General features: G+C 40.8%; 1 protein-coding gene across 1 annotated transcript in view; it reads left to right on the top strand.

The window, feature by feature from the left end:
- Positions 1–1,165: 1,165 nt before the first annotated feature.
- The window catches only part of gpr158b (G protein-coupled receptor 158b), a 66,697-nt gene continuing 53,270 nt past the window's right edge, over positions 1,166–14,592 (top strand). The window contains exons 1-2 of the mRNA XM_077559307.1: positions 1,166–2,347; positions 7,409–7,514. Of these exons, the coding sequence (XP_077415433.1) occupies positions 1,515–2,347; positions 7,409–7,514 (939 nt within the window). The 5' untranslated portion in view covers positions 1,166–1,514. The remainder of the gene's footprint in view (positions 2,348–7,408; positions 7,515–14,592) is intronic.

Genomic DNA, 14,592 nt, shown 5'->3' with positions numbered 1-14,592 from the left:
TCATCTCACGCAGAGTGTCATCTTTCTCCCTCTTATGCATCATCTTGATAAACACCTCTCTGCTTTTTGCGCGCATGTACTCACCATGCATCTTTACCTTGGTTTTATGTCATCATAAAATGGAGCTCTAGAGCCATTGTCAGTGCTGCTGGGCCAAACAGGTTGCCGTCTTCATTATCAGTTGTATTGGGCAACTTGTAAAAGAGGGCTCTGCAATCTGCACTTTCTACTGCCATGACAACGGCCTCTGAGTCACCCCGGGCAGTGCAACGCCCATCTTCAGTCGTGACCATTGCTGCAAAGTGCTAGAGAAGACCATATATGCTTTCATACAACACTGCAAGCAATACCCCCATAGTGTTCTTGTCAACAGATGACATAACTCGGCAAAGAAGAGTCACACAAGCACTTGGCAGAAATAAAATGAGAAAATATCTGATTTATTTGTAAGCAATGTTTGGAGGAAATAAATCGTAAAATGTTCATTGCACTTAAAATGAATGCTTTATCTTACTTCCACAAAAAGCTTCATGGCTGCAATATCTGATCTGAGCTTCCCTTTTGAATGTTCTCTCTGTACTTCCGTATGTTTTTTTTTTCTGGGCACTTCATTCCAAATAGATGGAGACTAGTTTAAACTGTCCATAGTTGACTGTAAATGTTTTTATAGCTTTTATAGCTTTTTTTTTTTTTTTTAAAGTGCCCTACCATTGGCTGGTTAGAATTCAGGCTGTCCTCACCTATACTCTCGCTCAAAGTCAGTTGGGAAAAACAATGATGCTATTTTTATTGTGTAAAAAAACCCAAAACTTTTTAATGTAAAAACCCTTGTAACTATACTTCTAAATGTGCTGTATAAGTAAAGTATTATAAAAAATAATATTAAAGACAGTGATGAACTCTGAGTGTGCTCTCTAAACATACTGCACAATGTAGCACCAAAAATATCCAATATTTCATCATAACATCAGGTTTTACAACGTCAGTCTGAGCAATACAATTCATACACCACAATGCATCGTATTGTTATGCATATAGAACCTTCATTTTTCTTCCCACGGGCGCTACTTTCAGAACCGGACAGCTCCAGTCAGTTCCCACGCCCCGCCCACCTCCGGCAGACTGGCGGTGAGAAAAGACCACACACAGTCGTGGGTTTGGGCGACGACACCTCAGGTGGTCGTTTCGGTTTTTCTTCTTCTTGTAGAGGGGAACTTCAAGAATAATTCGCTCCTTCCCTCTTTTCGTCCTCCACTTTTCACATGGAGTGGCCGCTTCCAGTTTAGGGAGGAATCACGTTGATTTCCACTGAGTTACGAAGCTTGTTTTGCATGCGAGGTTTGAGGGGATCCTGTGTGTAATGATCATTGGGCAATTACTGTCGGCTTTATCTTCACTGCGCAGGACACATCCACTTGACAGTGCTGCTTAAACCTGAGCGGCTGTTTGTTATGCCCGCAATACTTTCCCAAGCGCTTTCTCCTCGCTGTCCCTGAAGAAGAAGACGAAGGAGGATGGCTCTCCTCGTGGTCGTGCTTCTGCAGACGGGGCTTGTTTTGGGTTCGAACTACGGCTATGTGGAGTGGTCGGAAAACGACAGAGACGAGAACCCTTCGGTGTTCAGCACCCAATACATCAACAACAGAGAGCCGCCCCGCCACCACCCAACCTATTATCCATCGCCGCCGGCTACCGAGCGCACGATAGTGGCGCACAAAATTGAAGAGGACTTGCCGAGGGTGGTGACCGCTTTCCTCCACAGTGGCAACTCATCGGCGCTGAGCCAGGTCAGCTGCTCACGGAGGTACGAGCTGAGCAGTCTGCGAGGCGGCCTGCACGTCGCCTCCCACTACTCGCTGCACGGCATCCTGGATACCATGGCGCACGCCACCAACTTTTTGAACATGATCCTGCAGGCCAACAGGTCCCGAGCGGACACCTTGCAGCGGGACCTTCACTGGTATCACGCACTGGTTCGAAGCATGCTCGAAGGGGACCCTAAAATCCACAGAGCCGTGGTAAGCTTCCACAGGCACGCACCGGCGCCGAGCCCGCACGTCTTTCTGGAGGCGACCAGGAGCCAGAAGGAGGTGGTGCTGCAGGATAGGCTGCTGGGGAGCAGGAGTCCCGAGTCCGAGTGGTTGAACGAGTTCAAGGACGGAAAGAGATCACATACGCACAGAAGGGGGTCGGATCCCAAGACTGGGGTTTATCTTCTGGACAAGAATCAGATCAAGTGGTCTGCACCTTATCTGGAATGCGAACACGGGGCTTTCGTGCCCTATTGGCGTCTTACCTTGTCAGCCGGCTTCTATGGACTCAAGAGAGACTCTGCACTTGAGTTCAGGTGAGAGAAATTGTTGAGGGATCAGGCAAGAGAGAGCTAGTTAGAGCAAACCAACTTAAACTTTAACGAACTTTTTAGGAGAAGCATAACACGTTTTGGGTAAGTCTGTGTAAACTGTCAAATCTGATAAAAGTTATTTTAATGTTGAGCCACGGCAAAAGAGGAATGGATTGGATTTTCAAACAACCACGTTGTAATAAAATTTATGGAGATAACTCATTTTGATTTAGTAGCACCTTTATACACACAAACAATATAAATTATCTTCTGGAGAAAAACAGTGAGTAACCATCTAAAAATACAAAAATTTTTTACCTTGGATTTAGACAAAAAATATAATTCATTAAATGACATCCCACTCTTAATCCATATGATTCAATAGGTCCACACTTCTATAACAGTTATAACAGCTTCAAATCTTCTGTGTGATTATGGGAATTTTTGACCATCCTTTCACATCTTTTCACATTTGTGAGGTCACACACTGACGGACTCTGTGCAGGCCAGTCAAGTTTATCCACACCAGACTGTCAACCATGTCTTTAGGGACATTTCTTGGTGTACTGTTGCAAGAGGAAATGGCCAGTTCCAAACTGTTCACACAAAAGTTGGGAGCATGTGAGTCAGGGTTACTTTCACTAGAACTAAAGGGCCCAAACCCATGTTCCTGAAAAACAAACCAACACCATAATCCCCTCCACACACACACACTTGGCACAACGCCAGTACCGTCACCATCCACTTATTGTGTTATGGGTCATGAATTAGATAGAGCATATCAGCGCTGACATTGGATGAGAGGCAAGGTTTGGTCAACAATCAATCACACGGCATATCGAGAAACAAGCATTTACACTCAACATTCAAACCTCTGGGCAATTTATAGTCTTCATTAACCTAACAGGCACGTGTCAACTACATACATCACGGTGCCTCTTGGTATATCACGATTTAAAAAACTCGCTTAAGTTAAGTCTTATAATGTAGTACAATAACAGTATGGGGTTAAAGTTGAGAATTTTGTTGTGTTAAGGGTGCCTTCAAAATTAATATTCAGTTATAAAAATATACAGTCACTTTTTACATTACATGAAGATTATTATGTGAGCTGAGTGCAAATACTCATTGATGTAAGAAAACAGATGGTGTGGAAGCAGTAGACCTTTCCAATTTAAAATGCTCTCCTGTCAAAGCACAGCTGGGCATATCTTCTTCATGTGTTTACTTTCTGAGGAGCACTAAAGGCTTATATGCATCTCTCCAGCGTGCCGTTAGTGTGAGTGGGCTGCAATTATGCATGTTTAAACACCCAGGGTTCTCATATGGCAAAGAGAGGTGCAACAATCAATATTACTATGAGTAAACAATAATGGATGCATAAAGAGTGGCATTTGGACACTGTTGCCAAGATGAATTAAGGCGTCTCAAACAGCAGGTTTAGTTTGATCCTAAAGAAAGCCTGGAGGAAAGGCAGGAGGTTATTTCTTGATATTTGCTTCATTTGGATATTTCACGTGTTGTTTTTGTAGCCAAATTACTTGTGATTATTTATGCCCCTATGTGGCATATAGTCATTCAGCTGTCACTTATGCAAGTTGGACTTTGATTTCACTTAGAAAGGACTATTGCATTGAACAATGACAAGATATTTGCAAAACAATAGCCAAACAAAATCTTTACCTTGTTAAAGCGGAAGTCAACCCCAAAATTTTCTTCACAATATGTTGTATGTCCTTCTACTAGTCTAAACAATATAATTAATTATTAATAATTAATGTTGTGTTTGTGGAACATGAGTTAGCCTAAGTAAAATCCATTCGTTTTTATCTGTCTCGGGGCGGCCATTTTGCCACATGTTGTCGAATGAAAATGATGTCATAGCTGCTCTGGGCTCAGGTAACAATAAATCATTGCTCTGCTTCAGAAAACAAGTGACTCAAGAGTGGTTGTTTGAGCAGTGAGCAACTGTGATGTCAATTTATTTATTTTTTTGCTCTCTGTATTAATTCAAACTCCAGCATCCAATTCAAATTGAGCACACAAACCAGAACGGTGCTGTCAAACAAGACACAAGAAAAAAGAAAACACACAAAACAAACAAAAGAAAAAAACAAAAAACAAACAACAACTGTGATGTCAATTTCAGTCAACAGCTGATGGATAAAAAGGGGTGGATTTTGCTGCTTAACTCATACTCCACTAAAAGCAATATTAATCAACATACCGTGTTTAAACTAGTGGGGGTTGCATTGAACATATTATTGTAAAAAAAAAAAAGGGGGTTGACATCCACTAATAATTTCCACTGTGTGACAGCATATCATTGTGCATTGTGATGGGCTATTACCGCATCATCATGCAACTGTGATTCAAATTTTGAAGCACAGCAAAACCATTAACTGTGACTTAGCCACTTGTGAAATCTTGTAGCAGAACCTCACACACTGCATGAGTGTTCTGTGAGTTCCGCCGCATTGTTTAGTGTGCTAAGGCGACTATTTATTTTCTAAAGTTGCTGAGAGCCACGGCAAGTGGATCAAAGAGCTTCATGTGGCTCTGAAGCTGTGGGTTGCCGACCAGTTAGACAATTAAAATGATGCTTTAATACAGCATGTACATCAAACCCTTATTTGTAAATTAGTGTGAAGAAAATGTACCAAAGTGTTGGTTAATATAAAATTTCATTCTCATTTTCATGTGAGCCGGAAATGTTTAGCTGCTTCCTCCAGTTATCTCTGTGCTGTGATGATGTTTCTAAAAATAGAACGTCTGGACAGAAAGCCTTAGCCTTTCTTCATATTCTTGTGAAATTTCCTTTTTTTTTTCTTTTTTTTTTTACTGTCTGCACATCCCATTTTTAATAAAAAAATTCAAAATGCATTAAGACCTTGTGAGAGTGAGAGATGTCGAAGTAGCTGTCACATCTCACTCCTTTCTGTCTCACTGAAGCTTTGAGTGTCTCACGCACACACAGACTATTTCCCTCTCTCATTCTGTCTGGTCGTGTAGTATGGAGGAGAGGTGGTGGTGGTGGTGAAATCCTCTCTCCATGGTTGTTTGTTCCACTTCCCTGCAGGCAGATGGAGACGGCGGGTGTCACGATCATCCACAGAAACACAAAAGAGAAAAGAAGAAGGGGGCATTTCAAAGTGTGACACTAGGGAGTTCTTTTGAATGCGACGACACATTGGGGCTCCAGTGCAATGGTTAAGACTTAAGTTTCATCGTTTAGGTTCAGGACCATGCTTATATTTTGTTAGGCATCTATAGTGACACCCATTTCCTTTATGATTCACTAGATATTCTAAAACTTTTTCTTATTGTAAAAAAAGTACATTGCCTGCAATAATTTGGTTTATGGTATGGACACAATTGCAATGTGACCATTAGATACTGTGTTTAAGGCAAGTGTTGCTATTTTATGTTACTGCTGCTGCACATTCAACAGAATTTCAAGGACATTACAGATATCTACAGTATGGCATGAGTGATTTATGTTTTATCTGTATTGTTTGTCCTTTTATGGCTTTTTTAAAAAGTGGAAGTCAACCTTAAATATTTCTTGACAATATGTTATATGTGACCTCACTAGTCTAAACACAACATTCTGATTAATATTACATTTGTGGAATATGAGTTATGCAGCAAAATCCAGATGTTATTATCCAACTCAGGGGGAGGCCATTTTGCTTCTTGAGGTCGACTGAAGATGACATCACCGTTGCTCAGGGCTCAGGCAACGACTAATCACAGCCCACCTGTTTTCTGAAGCTGAGCTGTGATTGGTTGTTACCTAGGACCTGCGCAACTGTGATGTCATTTTCACTCGACAGCAAGTTGCAAAATGGCCGCCTTCTGATATTGATAATAACTGCTGGATTTTGTGTCTTAACTCATATTCCACTAACGCAGTATTAACCAAAATACCTTGTTTAGACTAATGGGGCTGCATAGAACATATTATTCTTGTCAATAATTCAAAAATAAAAAATAAAAAAAATCATACACCGACTACAACATTATATACTGCTACACCATCATGTCATAATGCAAAAATAATAATAATAATGCTGTTTTTAGTGACCCTGTCACAGTAATTAATTTAACAGTATGATTATAATTGTGGCATCATGTTGACAGCTGTTGCTATTATTTTGACTCTCTCATTCGAAACTGTTAACTGCAGTAGTCCTGATGTTGCATACAAATACAATATAATTTGGGCATAACACACATATGGATAGAACATGTAAATGAATATGTTATATCGATTTAGTTCATCTATCAATGCAGGAATACAGTAGTACCAACTAATAGTAAAACAAAGACACATTTAAATGCACATTGAATACTTTTACAGTTAAAATTTCCGTTGACCCACATACCAATTATCTAAGAATACAGTAGCTCATTCTTACTTTGTTGAAACCAAACAAAAGTAAAGAACATAACCACTTGCAGTCGTCACCTGTCAAGCAATGATGACACATAGCAAGGCAACAACATATACGACGCTTGGAACTTTGTCAGTTTGTCACGTTCTAGTTGTAACTTGACATTAGCTCCTCCCACAAACACAGAGTTATTGGAGCAACAAAGATGTCATAGTTTATTGACAGCTATAACCTTTCAAATATCAGAAACTGTCACCGCTGACAGTGTCAAAAGTGTCACACCCATCTGATACCATTATTCAATTAAATTAAGTCTTTATACTACTGTAGTCTGTTACTGACAAGGCAGCCCAGCCCCCATGTGTGGGAAGATGGATTTTAATTCTAAAAAAGATTTCAGCCTGCACAAGTGCTTCTATTGTTCCCTTTGTTGCCTCCCTCAGTCTTAATTTCTATGCTTCCTTTACTTTCGTCTCACACTCTTTTTCTTTCTCTATTTTCTAATAGATTTTTTCCACAGACTTCATTCGTCACACTAATTTTACTACAATGTATGTCACACTTGAATTATCTGCATTGAGTCACTTACAGGGGTTGGTGCCATCAATTATTCTATCATTATCCATGTTCTTTTCCTAATCTGTTTATTGCTCTATTTCCCTTACAGGGGTGTTGTTCGTGTGGATGTTAACTTGCAGGATGTGGATATTGACCAGTGTTCCGACAGTGGCTGGTTTGCTAGGACACATCGCTGCGATTCAACCAGTATGGAAGTAAGTGCTGTTTACTTTAAAGACCCTGTTTCATGCACTTTTGCCCAGATGAAGAAGCGTGTGTTTCCAAAAGTCACCTGATTTATACGTATAAACCAATCATTTGTCGATGGGAGGATGTGTGGAACATTTCTTCGATGACGTACATTTCTGATATGGGCTTATAGTTGTGAGCTCTGCTACAATAAAAAAACAAAACTTTTTAAAATGTTCTTTTTTTTAATGCAAACGGCGCGGGTTGTTGACCACTGTCATATATCATGTTTTATCGTGTTTAAGCTGGATGAAGAGACAGCGATAATCCCTGTACTGTCTACATGTGTCAGTGTGGAAGGGCTCTTGCGGGTTAACTTCCACTTTCATGTCAGTCCCAATGAGTTTCATGTGATGTATTGTGGGAAACATCCTTGACCCCAGCAGGGAGGAGGACTGTATAGCTGTTCATGTGTGCATGGCATGTCGCTGGTTGTATGATGTATAATAAATGCAGTGTAATGGATTGCATCAAGATGGTTTGAATAATTGACCATGCTCTTTGTCTGTGTGCCCACCTTTCGTTCTTTTTTATTGGTCTCAACATTCGGGATGTGGGGCAGGGTTTATGTTTTGATTTGCTCTGCTGTCTTCACTGCATATGTGATAACTTTGTTCGTATGTGCTTGAAACAAAAGATTACAGGTACATTATTTATCATTTATTAAAAATGGGGATTACAATTTCTACGATGAGAATGCGAGAGAGAGAGAGAGAGAGAGAGAGAGAGAGAGAAAGAGAGAGAGAGAGAGAGAGAGAGAGAGAGAGAGAGAGAGCGAGCGTATACGCCCGTTCGAGTGGGACAGTTGCTACGTGTGGGGGGAGGTGGGAACAAACGAACTGACGTCGTGTCCTCCACACGCGGGCAATTTGAAAAAGCTTCACGGACGGGAGGAGGAAATACCGGCCCATATTCATTGGAATTTACTCGGAGTGAAAGTTTGAGCTGAGAGTCCAGCGGCATGCTACGTGCTGTAGCTTCGTGCTAGCTAGCCCGCTAGCCTACAACCATAATGTGAGTTACACCTTCCAAACAAATTCACCAATTCACTATTTAAACATCATCTATCACTATCTATCTATCTATCTATCTATCTATCTATCTATCTATCTATCTATCTATCTATCTATCTATCTATCTATCTATCTATCTATCTATCTATCTATCTATCTATCTATCTATCCATCTATCTATCTGTGAGGTGTGGTTGCTTTCAGTGGCAGTTCGAAAACAGCATATGGTCTCCAATCAATCAATCAATCAATCAATCAATCAATCAATAGCCTACATGCTTTGTTGTTGTTGCTGTTTGTAGGCTGCCAGGGTCCCCATCACCCGCAAATAGCAGGGGCAAAATGTATAGAATATATATTGTGGGGATATTTGTTTTTATTTTGTCTTCATGAACATACTCAATAATGGAGTAATCCAAAAGTAATCTAGTTACATGACTTTAATATTATGGTACTTGGATTACATTACTAACTACATTTTTTAGCTGGTAACTTTTAACTCCCAACCCTGTGTATGTATATATATATATGTATAGTACAGTACAGTCACATCTTAGAATTTTGATTAATCATCATTAATTTTTGCTCGCCAAATTTGAAGAGCACCGGTTATGTGTTAATTCTTTCTACATTTAATGTTATGAGGACATCTTCAATTTTTTTCATCCACTGCACAATCTCATCCTCCTCTTTTTCAAATCAGTTAATTACTTGCATAATTTAAAATGAAAAAAAAAAGACCCCGACAGTTTGACATGAATAAATATTCTGAATGTCATACGCAAACATTTGTTAAATGCTTTACTTTAATGCATGTAGTTATGTTCTTTGTCAAACACTACCTGTGCTATGTAACGTAACCATCCACTGACAAGCTAAAGGATCATCTGCAGTCAAAATTAATAGTGTGATTAATCTGCGTCTGACTATTGTTAGTTTTAACGCACCAAACAGCAGCTCAAAAAGTACCCACCGTTTATAGACTCATTGGAGGGGTGTCCTCTCGATTGTGATTGGGACGAGAGGCAAATTGGAGTCTGCTTGATGTCAGGGACAGTACGTCGTCACGCAAATGGAAAAACAACTCTGTTAAATCTAAAATATATCCTGGTGAATTTGCCCATGGTATAGAGCTGATGGTTTTGTACTGTTTGTGTTTGTTGGGTTCTTGGGGGCTTGAGTGGATTCGGAAGAACTGATGACAACATTTTAACACCTCTTAATCTCCTCTGATGATGATTCTCCTAACACACACCACATTTCGCAGTGAGGCGGTGATTCATTGGCAACTTAGTCATCACTGTTGTTAATCTTTTTTGAGTAGAAGTGTGGGAGGCGAGATCCAAGACTTTACCACGCAGTGCTTGATTCTAATACTATGCATGGCCAAAGATGTTTTGTTAGAGTAGACTTGTATTGACAAAATCATTCAATTCTATTTTGCCAGGGATAATTTAATAATGTAATGCAATCCAAACAGGCAGATTTTTCTTTTCAGACGGGGTTAACTAAGATGTATCGCAACTGTCCACTGCATCTGGAGTCTCATCACTCAGGGCAGCCCAAAAGAGGTTAGACTCTGAAAACAGATCAGATCATATTTTCATTATTGTGGACTGTGCTGTAACTGTCTTCTAATATCTGTCAATTATATAAGGAGAGGAGATGGGAATGAAACTTCAATAAAGAAGTGTCTCAATTAGAATATCACATGAAAGGAATAGACAAAAACAAACGGTTAGCCATGTTCAGAATGATAAGTGGAAAGTGGAAGTACAAGTGGAAGGTGGTATTAAAAACAAATGAGACATGAGCCTCCCTGTTTCAAAGCCGTGATTATTTTTCTTTACCAGTTATAAATGCAAAGACACTGTGAAATGGTCACCCTAGGCGAACTACTAAAAATAATTAATCCTCATCATAAAGCCCCAATGCATGTTCAGTTTCAGACTTCAGATCAGCTCTACAGTGCTGTTCCTAACGTGTGGATTAGCTCATTATCTTGTGGGTTCTGGTCTCTCTTGCTTTTCACTTCACCGCTTGTTCCGTGATACGGTCTTTACAGTTCAACAGCCTGCTGGCTACCCAGAAAGTGGATGATGTTTAAAGTCTGGAAAGAAAGTGAGGCATAGTGGAGACACGTTGCTCACCCGAGTGAACAGGGAAACATGAGTTCAAACTTCAGTTGGTTGAAGCAGCTTCTGAGCCAAGCAAAATAACTAAAAGTGATCTTTTTCAGAAAATACAATGTGTGAAAAAATGGCTTGCGGGAAGTCAATTCAAGCTCATTTCTTCAAACAAACCCTGAAGTGCAGGCTCCCATAACAAGGAAGTCTTTCTTAATGTGATGGAGCATCATGTGCCCTGCAGAGTGTGCAGTTCTCACTCAAGTTTTATTTGTGATATGTCGCTGCAGTGCAGCTCAACAACATTAACACCTCGCGGATGTGTTCAGAGGATGCAGCAGAGGTGCTGTAAATTTCGCCTCATCCTTCAAACTTTATGTCTCATTGAACTGAGAGCTGTGGGAATTGTTCTGCATGGCAATGTTAGGGCAACATAACAAGCCATAAACGCACCATTATGCCCTATAAAACAGTTTGACCCAACAAGCTTGTGTGTTGTGGATCCCAAAGCTTCCTTTTCTTCTTTTCCATAGCAACCTTGAACAAGGGTTGCATGAGTCGTTAGGGTTGGGCATTTGAGAAGAGCACAGAAGCGTTACCTGACCTTTTCTTCCAGCCCTCGCACTGCTCTAAATTTGGCACTTGTGAAATAGCCTAGGTGTATTCCTGCCTTTCTTGCTCGATATAGGATGTGTATCATAAATAAGAGAAGTGTGCATTAAAATCAAGTTAAAAAAAAAATTGCTACCAAACAAAGCCGTCATTTGAATGGCGGCGAATGGAGTGCTGAAAGTATTTGCGTTAACTGCACACCTTAAAGCTTGCAAGCATTGTTTTTTAAACGACTTTCAGCCTTAAGTGACAAAACAATAGGTGCACTTGGTACCATTCTTAACTGTCCTAATGGAGTTTATATGCAAAAAAACACCATTGCAATGCTCGAGAATACAGAAGTGTACGCTTGTAAAGCTCCGTTCACTCTTCCCAATTTCCAAACAGAAAAGAAAGATCCAAACGGACGTAAAAGAGGCTAAAATGGAACATTTCTTGAACACAATTTATTTTGTAAATATCCTGAAAGCGAGGGAACAGACGGAAGCATCACAAAGCTTGCTAGTGGACGTACGTGTAACCAAGCTAATGGAGTGACAGTTATTTAAGAACCTGCTTTTAGCCCCAATTGTTCCCTTCAGGGAAGAAAGCTCTTACCCATCTCTTGATCGCCTCCCGGTGTTGTGTCCTTGGTCCAACTCCCGGTAAAGAGCACACATTCTATCAAATAATAAGCACTTAAATAGGCTTAACTGTCGTGTCCCGGCAGAGGGTAGTCAGTAACGACATGTGTTTAAAATAGATTCAATAACAAACATCAACTTTCCAACAGTTGAAATGGTCCAAATCAGCGCTTCTCCCATTAGACTCCATTAGTTTTCAATGACAAGTTGGTAGCAGGCTACCAGCCGGCCTACCCATAATGCACCGTGCTGCCGAGATGCGCACTTCGCTTATTGCACAACCAGTGTACTGCACACAAATACAGCATGTTGTTTACAAACTCCAAATCCAATTAATTAATTCACTCCCAGCCATTTTCACTGAAGCGACCCCCTTCGCTCCTGGCTGTTTTACTGGATTTTGACAGATTTTGCAAGGCCCCAGAATATTGTGTTCTATTGCTATAAAAACATGGCACTTACCAAAAGAAAGATGAAAGTCACTTAGGATTAAAATATAGCTAAGTTTCATCATTCACAAATCTATTTAGAACTGTGAGTAAATGAGTTTTTTTTTCAACATGGCCCTGGTTGATCTCTTTTGCTCTGCTGCCACCTGCTGGCCGTTTTTGGGTGTGTAATAACTACCATTGCTTTAAGTGACCTCTTCAAGTCAGAGGCTGCATCAAAGTTTTCTGTATAACCCCCCCCCCCCCCATAAAAAACATATACCTTTTTGGGACCATGTCAATATTTAAAATAGAACGTTTTTATAAATTTTTGGGGAGCAAATGAGTTAAGTTGGGGCGTTTTGCAAAATACATGAAATACAATGATTTGCAAATCCTTTTCAACCTATATTCAATTGAACACACGGCAAAGACAAAATATGTAATGTTCAAACCGATGCACGTTATTGTTTGTTTTGCAAATGCTGTATTGTCCCATTTTGAATATGATGCCTGCAATACGTTCCAAAAAAGCTGAGACAAGGGCAAAAAGACTGTGAAATTTGAGGAATGGTAAAAAAACACCTCTTGAACAGGCAATTAAAAACGAGTGAGTGTTACAATGGAGTGTAAAAGGAATGTCCCCTAAAGCAGAGGTCCCCAACCCTGGTCCTCAGGGACCGGCCTGTTTTCCATGCCTCCCACAGCCAACACAGGTGATTCATATCATCAGCTAATCAGCAATCTCTGCAGAAGGCTGATAACGATCTCCACCTGTGTTGGCTGTGGAAGGCATAGAAAACAGGCTGGATACCGGTCCCTGAGGACCAGGGTTGGGGACCTCTGCCCTAAAGGCTTAGTTGTTTTGTTCCTTTTTTAATTTTTTTTTTGTAAAGTACACACAAGATTTAAAAGCAGCAAGCTACTTCTCAAAGCTACTTCCGCCAATGTTGTATCATCTATTCGTTTGCGCCAAGTTCATGTGCAACTTCAATTACCTTTTTCAATGGCCAGATCGATCAGCTTCAACTTGAAGACTGCATCGTAGGCATTACATTGCGCTTTCAGCACGATAAGGGTATGCGCTTAAAGAGAACAGATCTTAGTACATAATCTTTTTGAAAACATGATCAATTAGCACACTTCTGATAAGTTAAAGAGAAGATGCAAATAATAGATTTCAATGTGACGCCCCTGGCATATTTCCAGGCCATCCAGGTGAATGTAGAAATCTCTCCAGCGTGTCCTTGGCAGGGCCACCTTTACCTTCTTATCACCTAACCATCAAATGTAGGCCCCCCTCTCAAACCCTAACCGAGATGCGCTGCTTATTTTTCCACCAGTGACAAACAAATCAGCGCACACATTAATTGTGTGGGCTGCACATGGCACCCCCTCAGCTTGGGGGTTGATTTTCCTCAAGGGTGTTTGTACTCATCTCACCTCCCACTTCCCCTGCTCCTTCTCCGCCAAAGCCTGCGTTTTTGTATCTTAAAAACCCAGTGAGCTTGGGGATTTGGCCCATTAGCTCTTTCTCCTTTTTAACCTTATTTTGAGCACGACTCTAAAACTTTTTTTGTCCGGTGACATAGCTGTCTGTCTTTGCTCGCCATTAACTGTATTGGTTTGTAAGTTGGTACAGCGGCGAAGTGACTGACAGAAAGTTGAACAAGTGGCACAATAGAATATGAAACTGTTAAGACCTCTGATAGGCCCTCTCTTGGGACACACCCTATTACGACCACAGCGATGCACAGAATCATCTGCGGCCGCAGGTTGGTCATTTCATGCATGATTGACAGAAAAATCAACAAATTGTCTTTTTTAATTTTTTTAAATAATTATTCTAAAAAGCCCCTGACAACTGTAGGCCCTTGGGCTGCAGCCCAGGTAAGCCCGTGCATTAAAGCGGCCTCGGTCCTCGGTCATCCCCGGGGCTCCCTTCTGGTGGGAAGTGGCCGGAATACCTCACAAGGGAAGAGTCCAGGAGGTATGCTAACCAGATGCCTGAGCCATCTCATCTGGCTCCTCTCGATGCGTAGGAGTAGTGGCTCTCGTCTGAGCCCCCTTGTATTCGGTATCTTGTTCTTTCAGACCTACAGCTCGTGACCATCGGTGACATTTTGCGCAAAGTGAATTTGTCAGCAAATTGAGACATGATCATCATTCGTTCACTACTCATACTTTTTTTTGCTCATGCACTAGGGATGTAACGATATCCAAACGTCGCGATACAATATTA

Source organism: Vanacampus margaritifer, chromosome 2 (assembly GCF_051991255.1).
Source record: "Vanacampus margaritifer isolate UIUO_Vmar chromosome 2, RoL_Vmar_1.0, whole genome shotgun sequence".
NCBI classification, from domain to species: domain Eukaryota; kingdom Metazoa; phylum Chordata; class Actinopteri; order Syngnathiformes; family Syngnathidae; genus Vanacampus; species Vanacampus margaritifer.
This window is presented reverse-complemented; position numbering and strand designations above follow the sequence as displayed.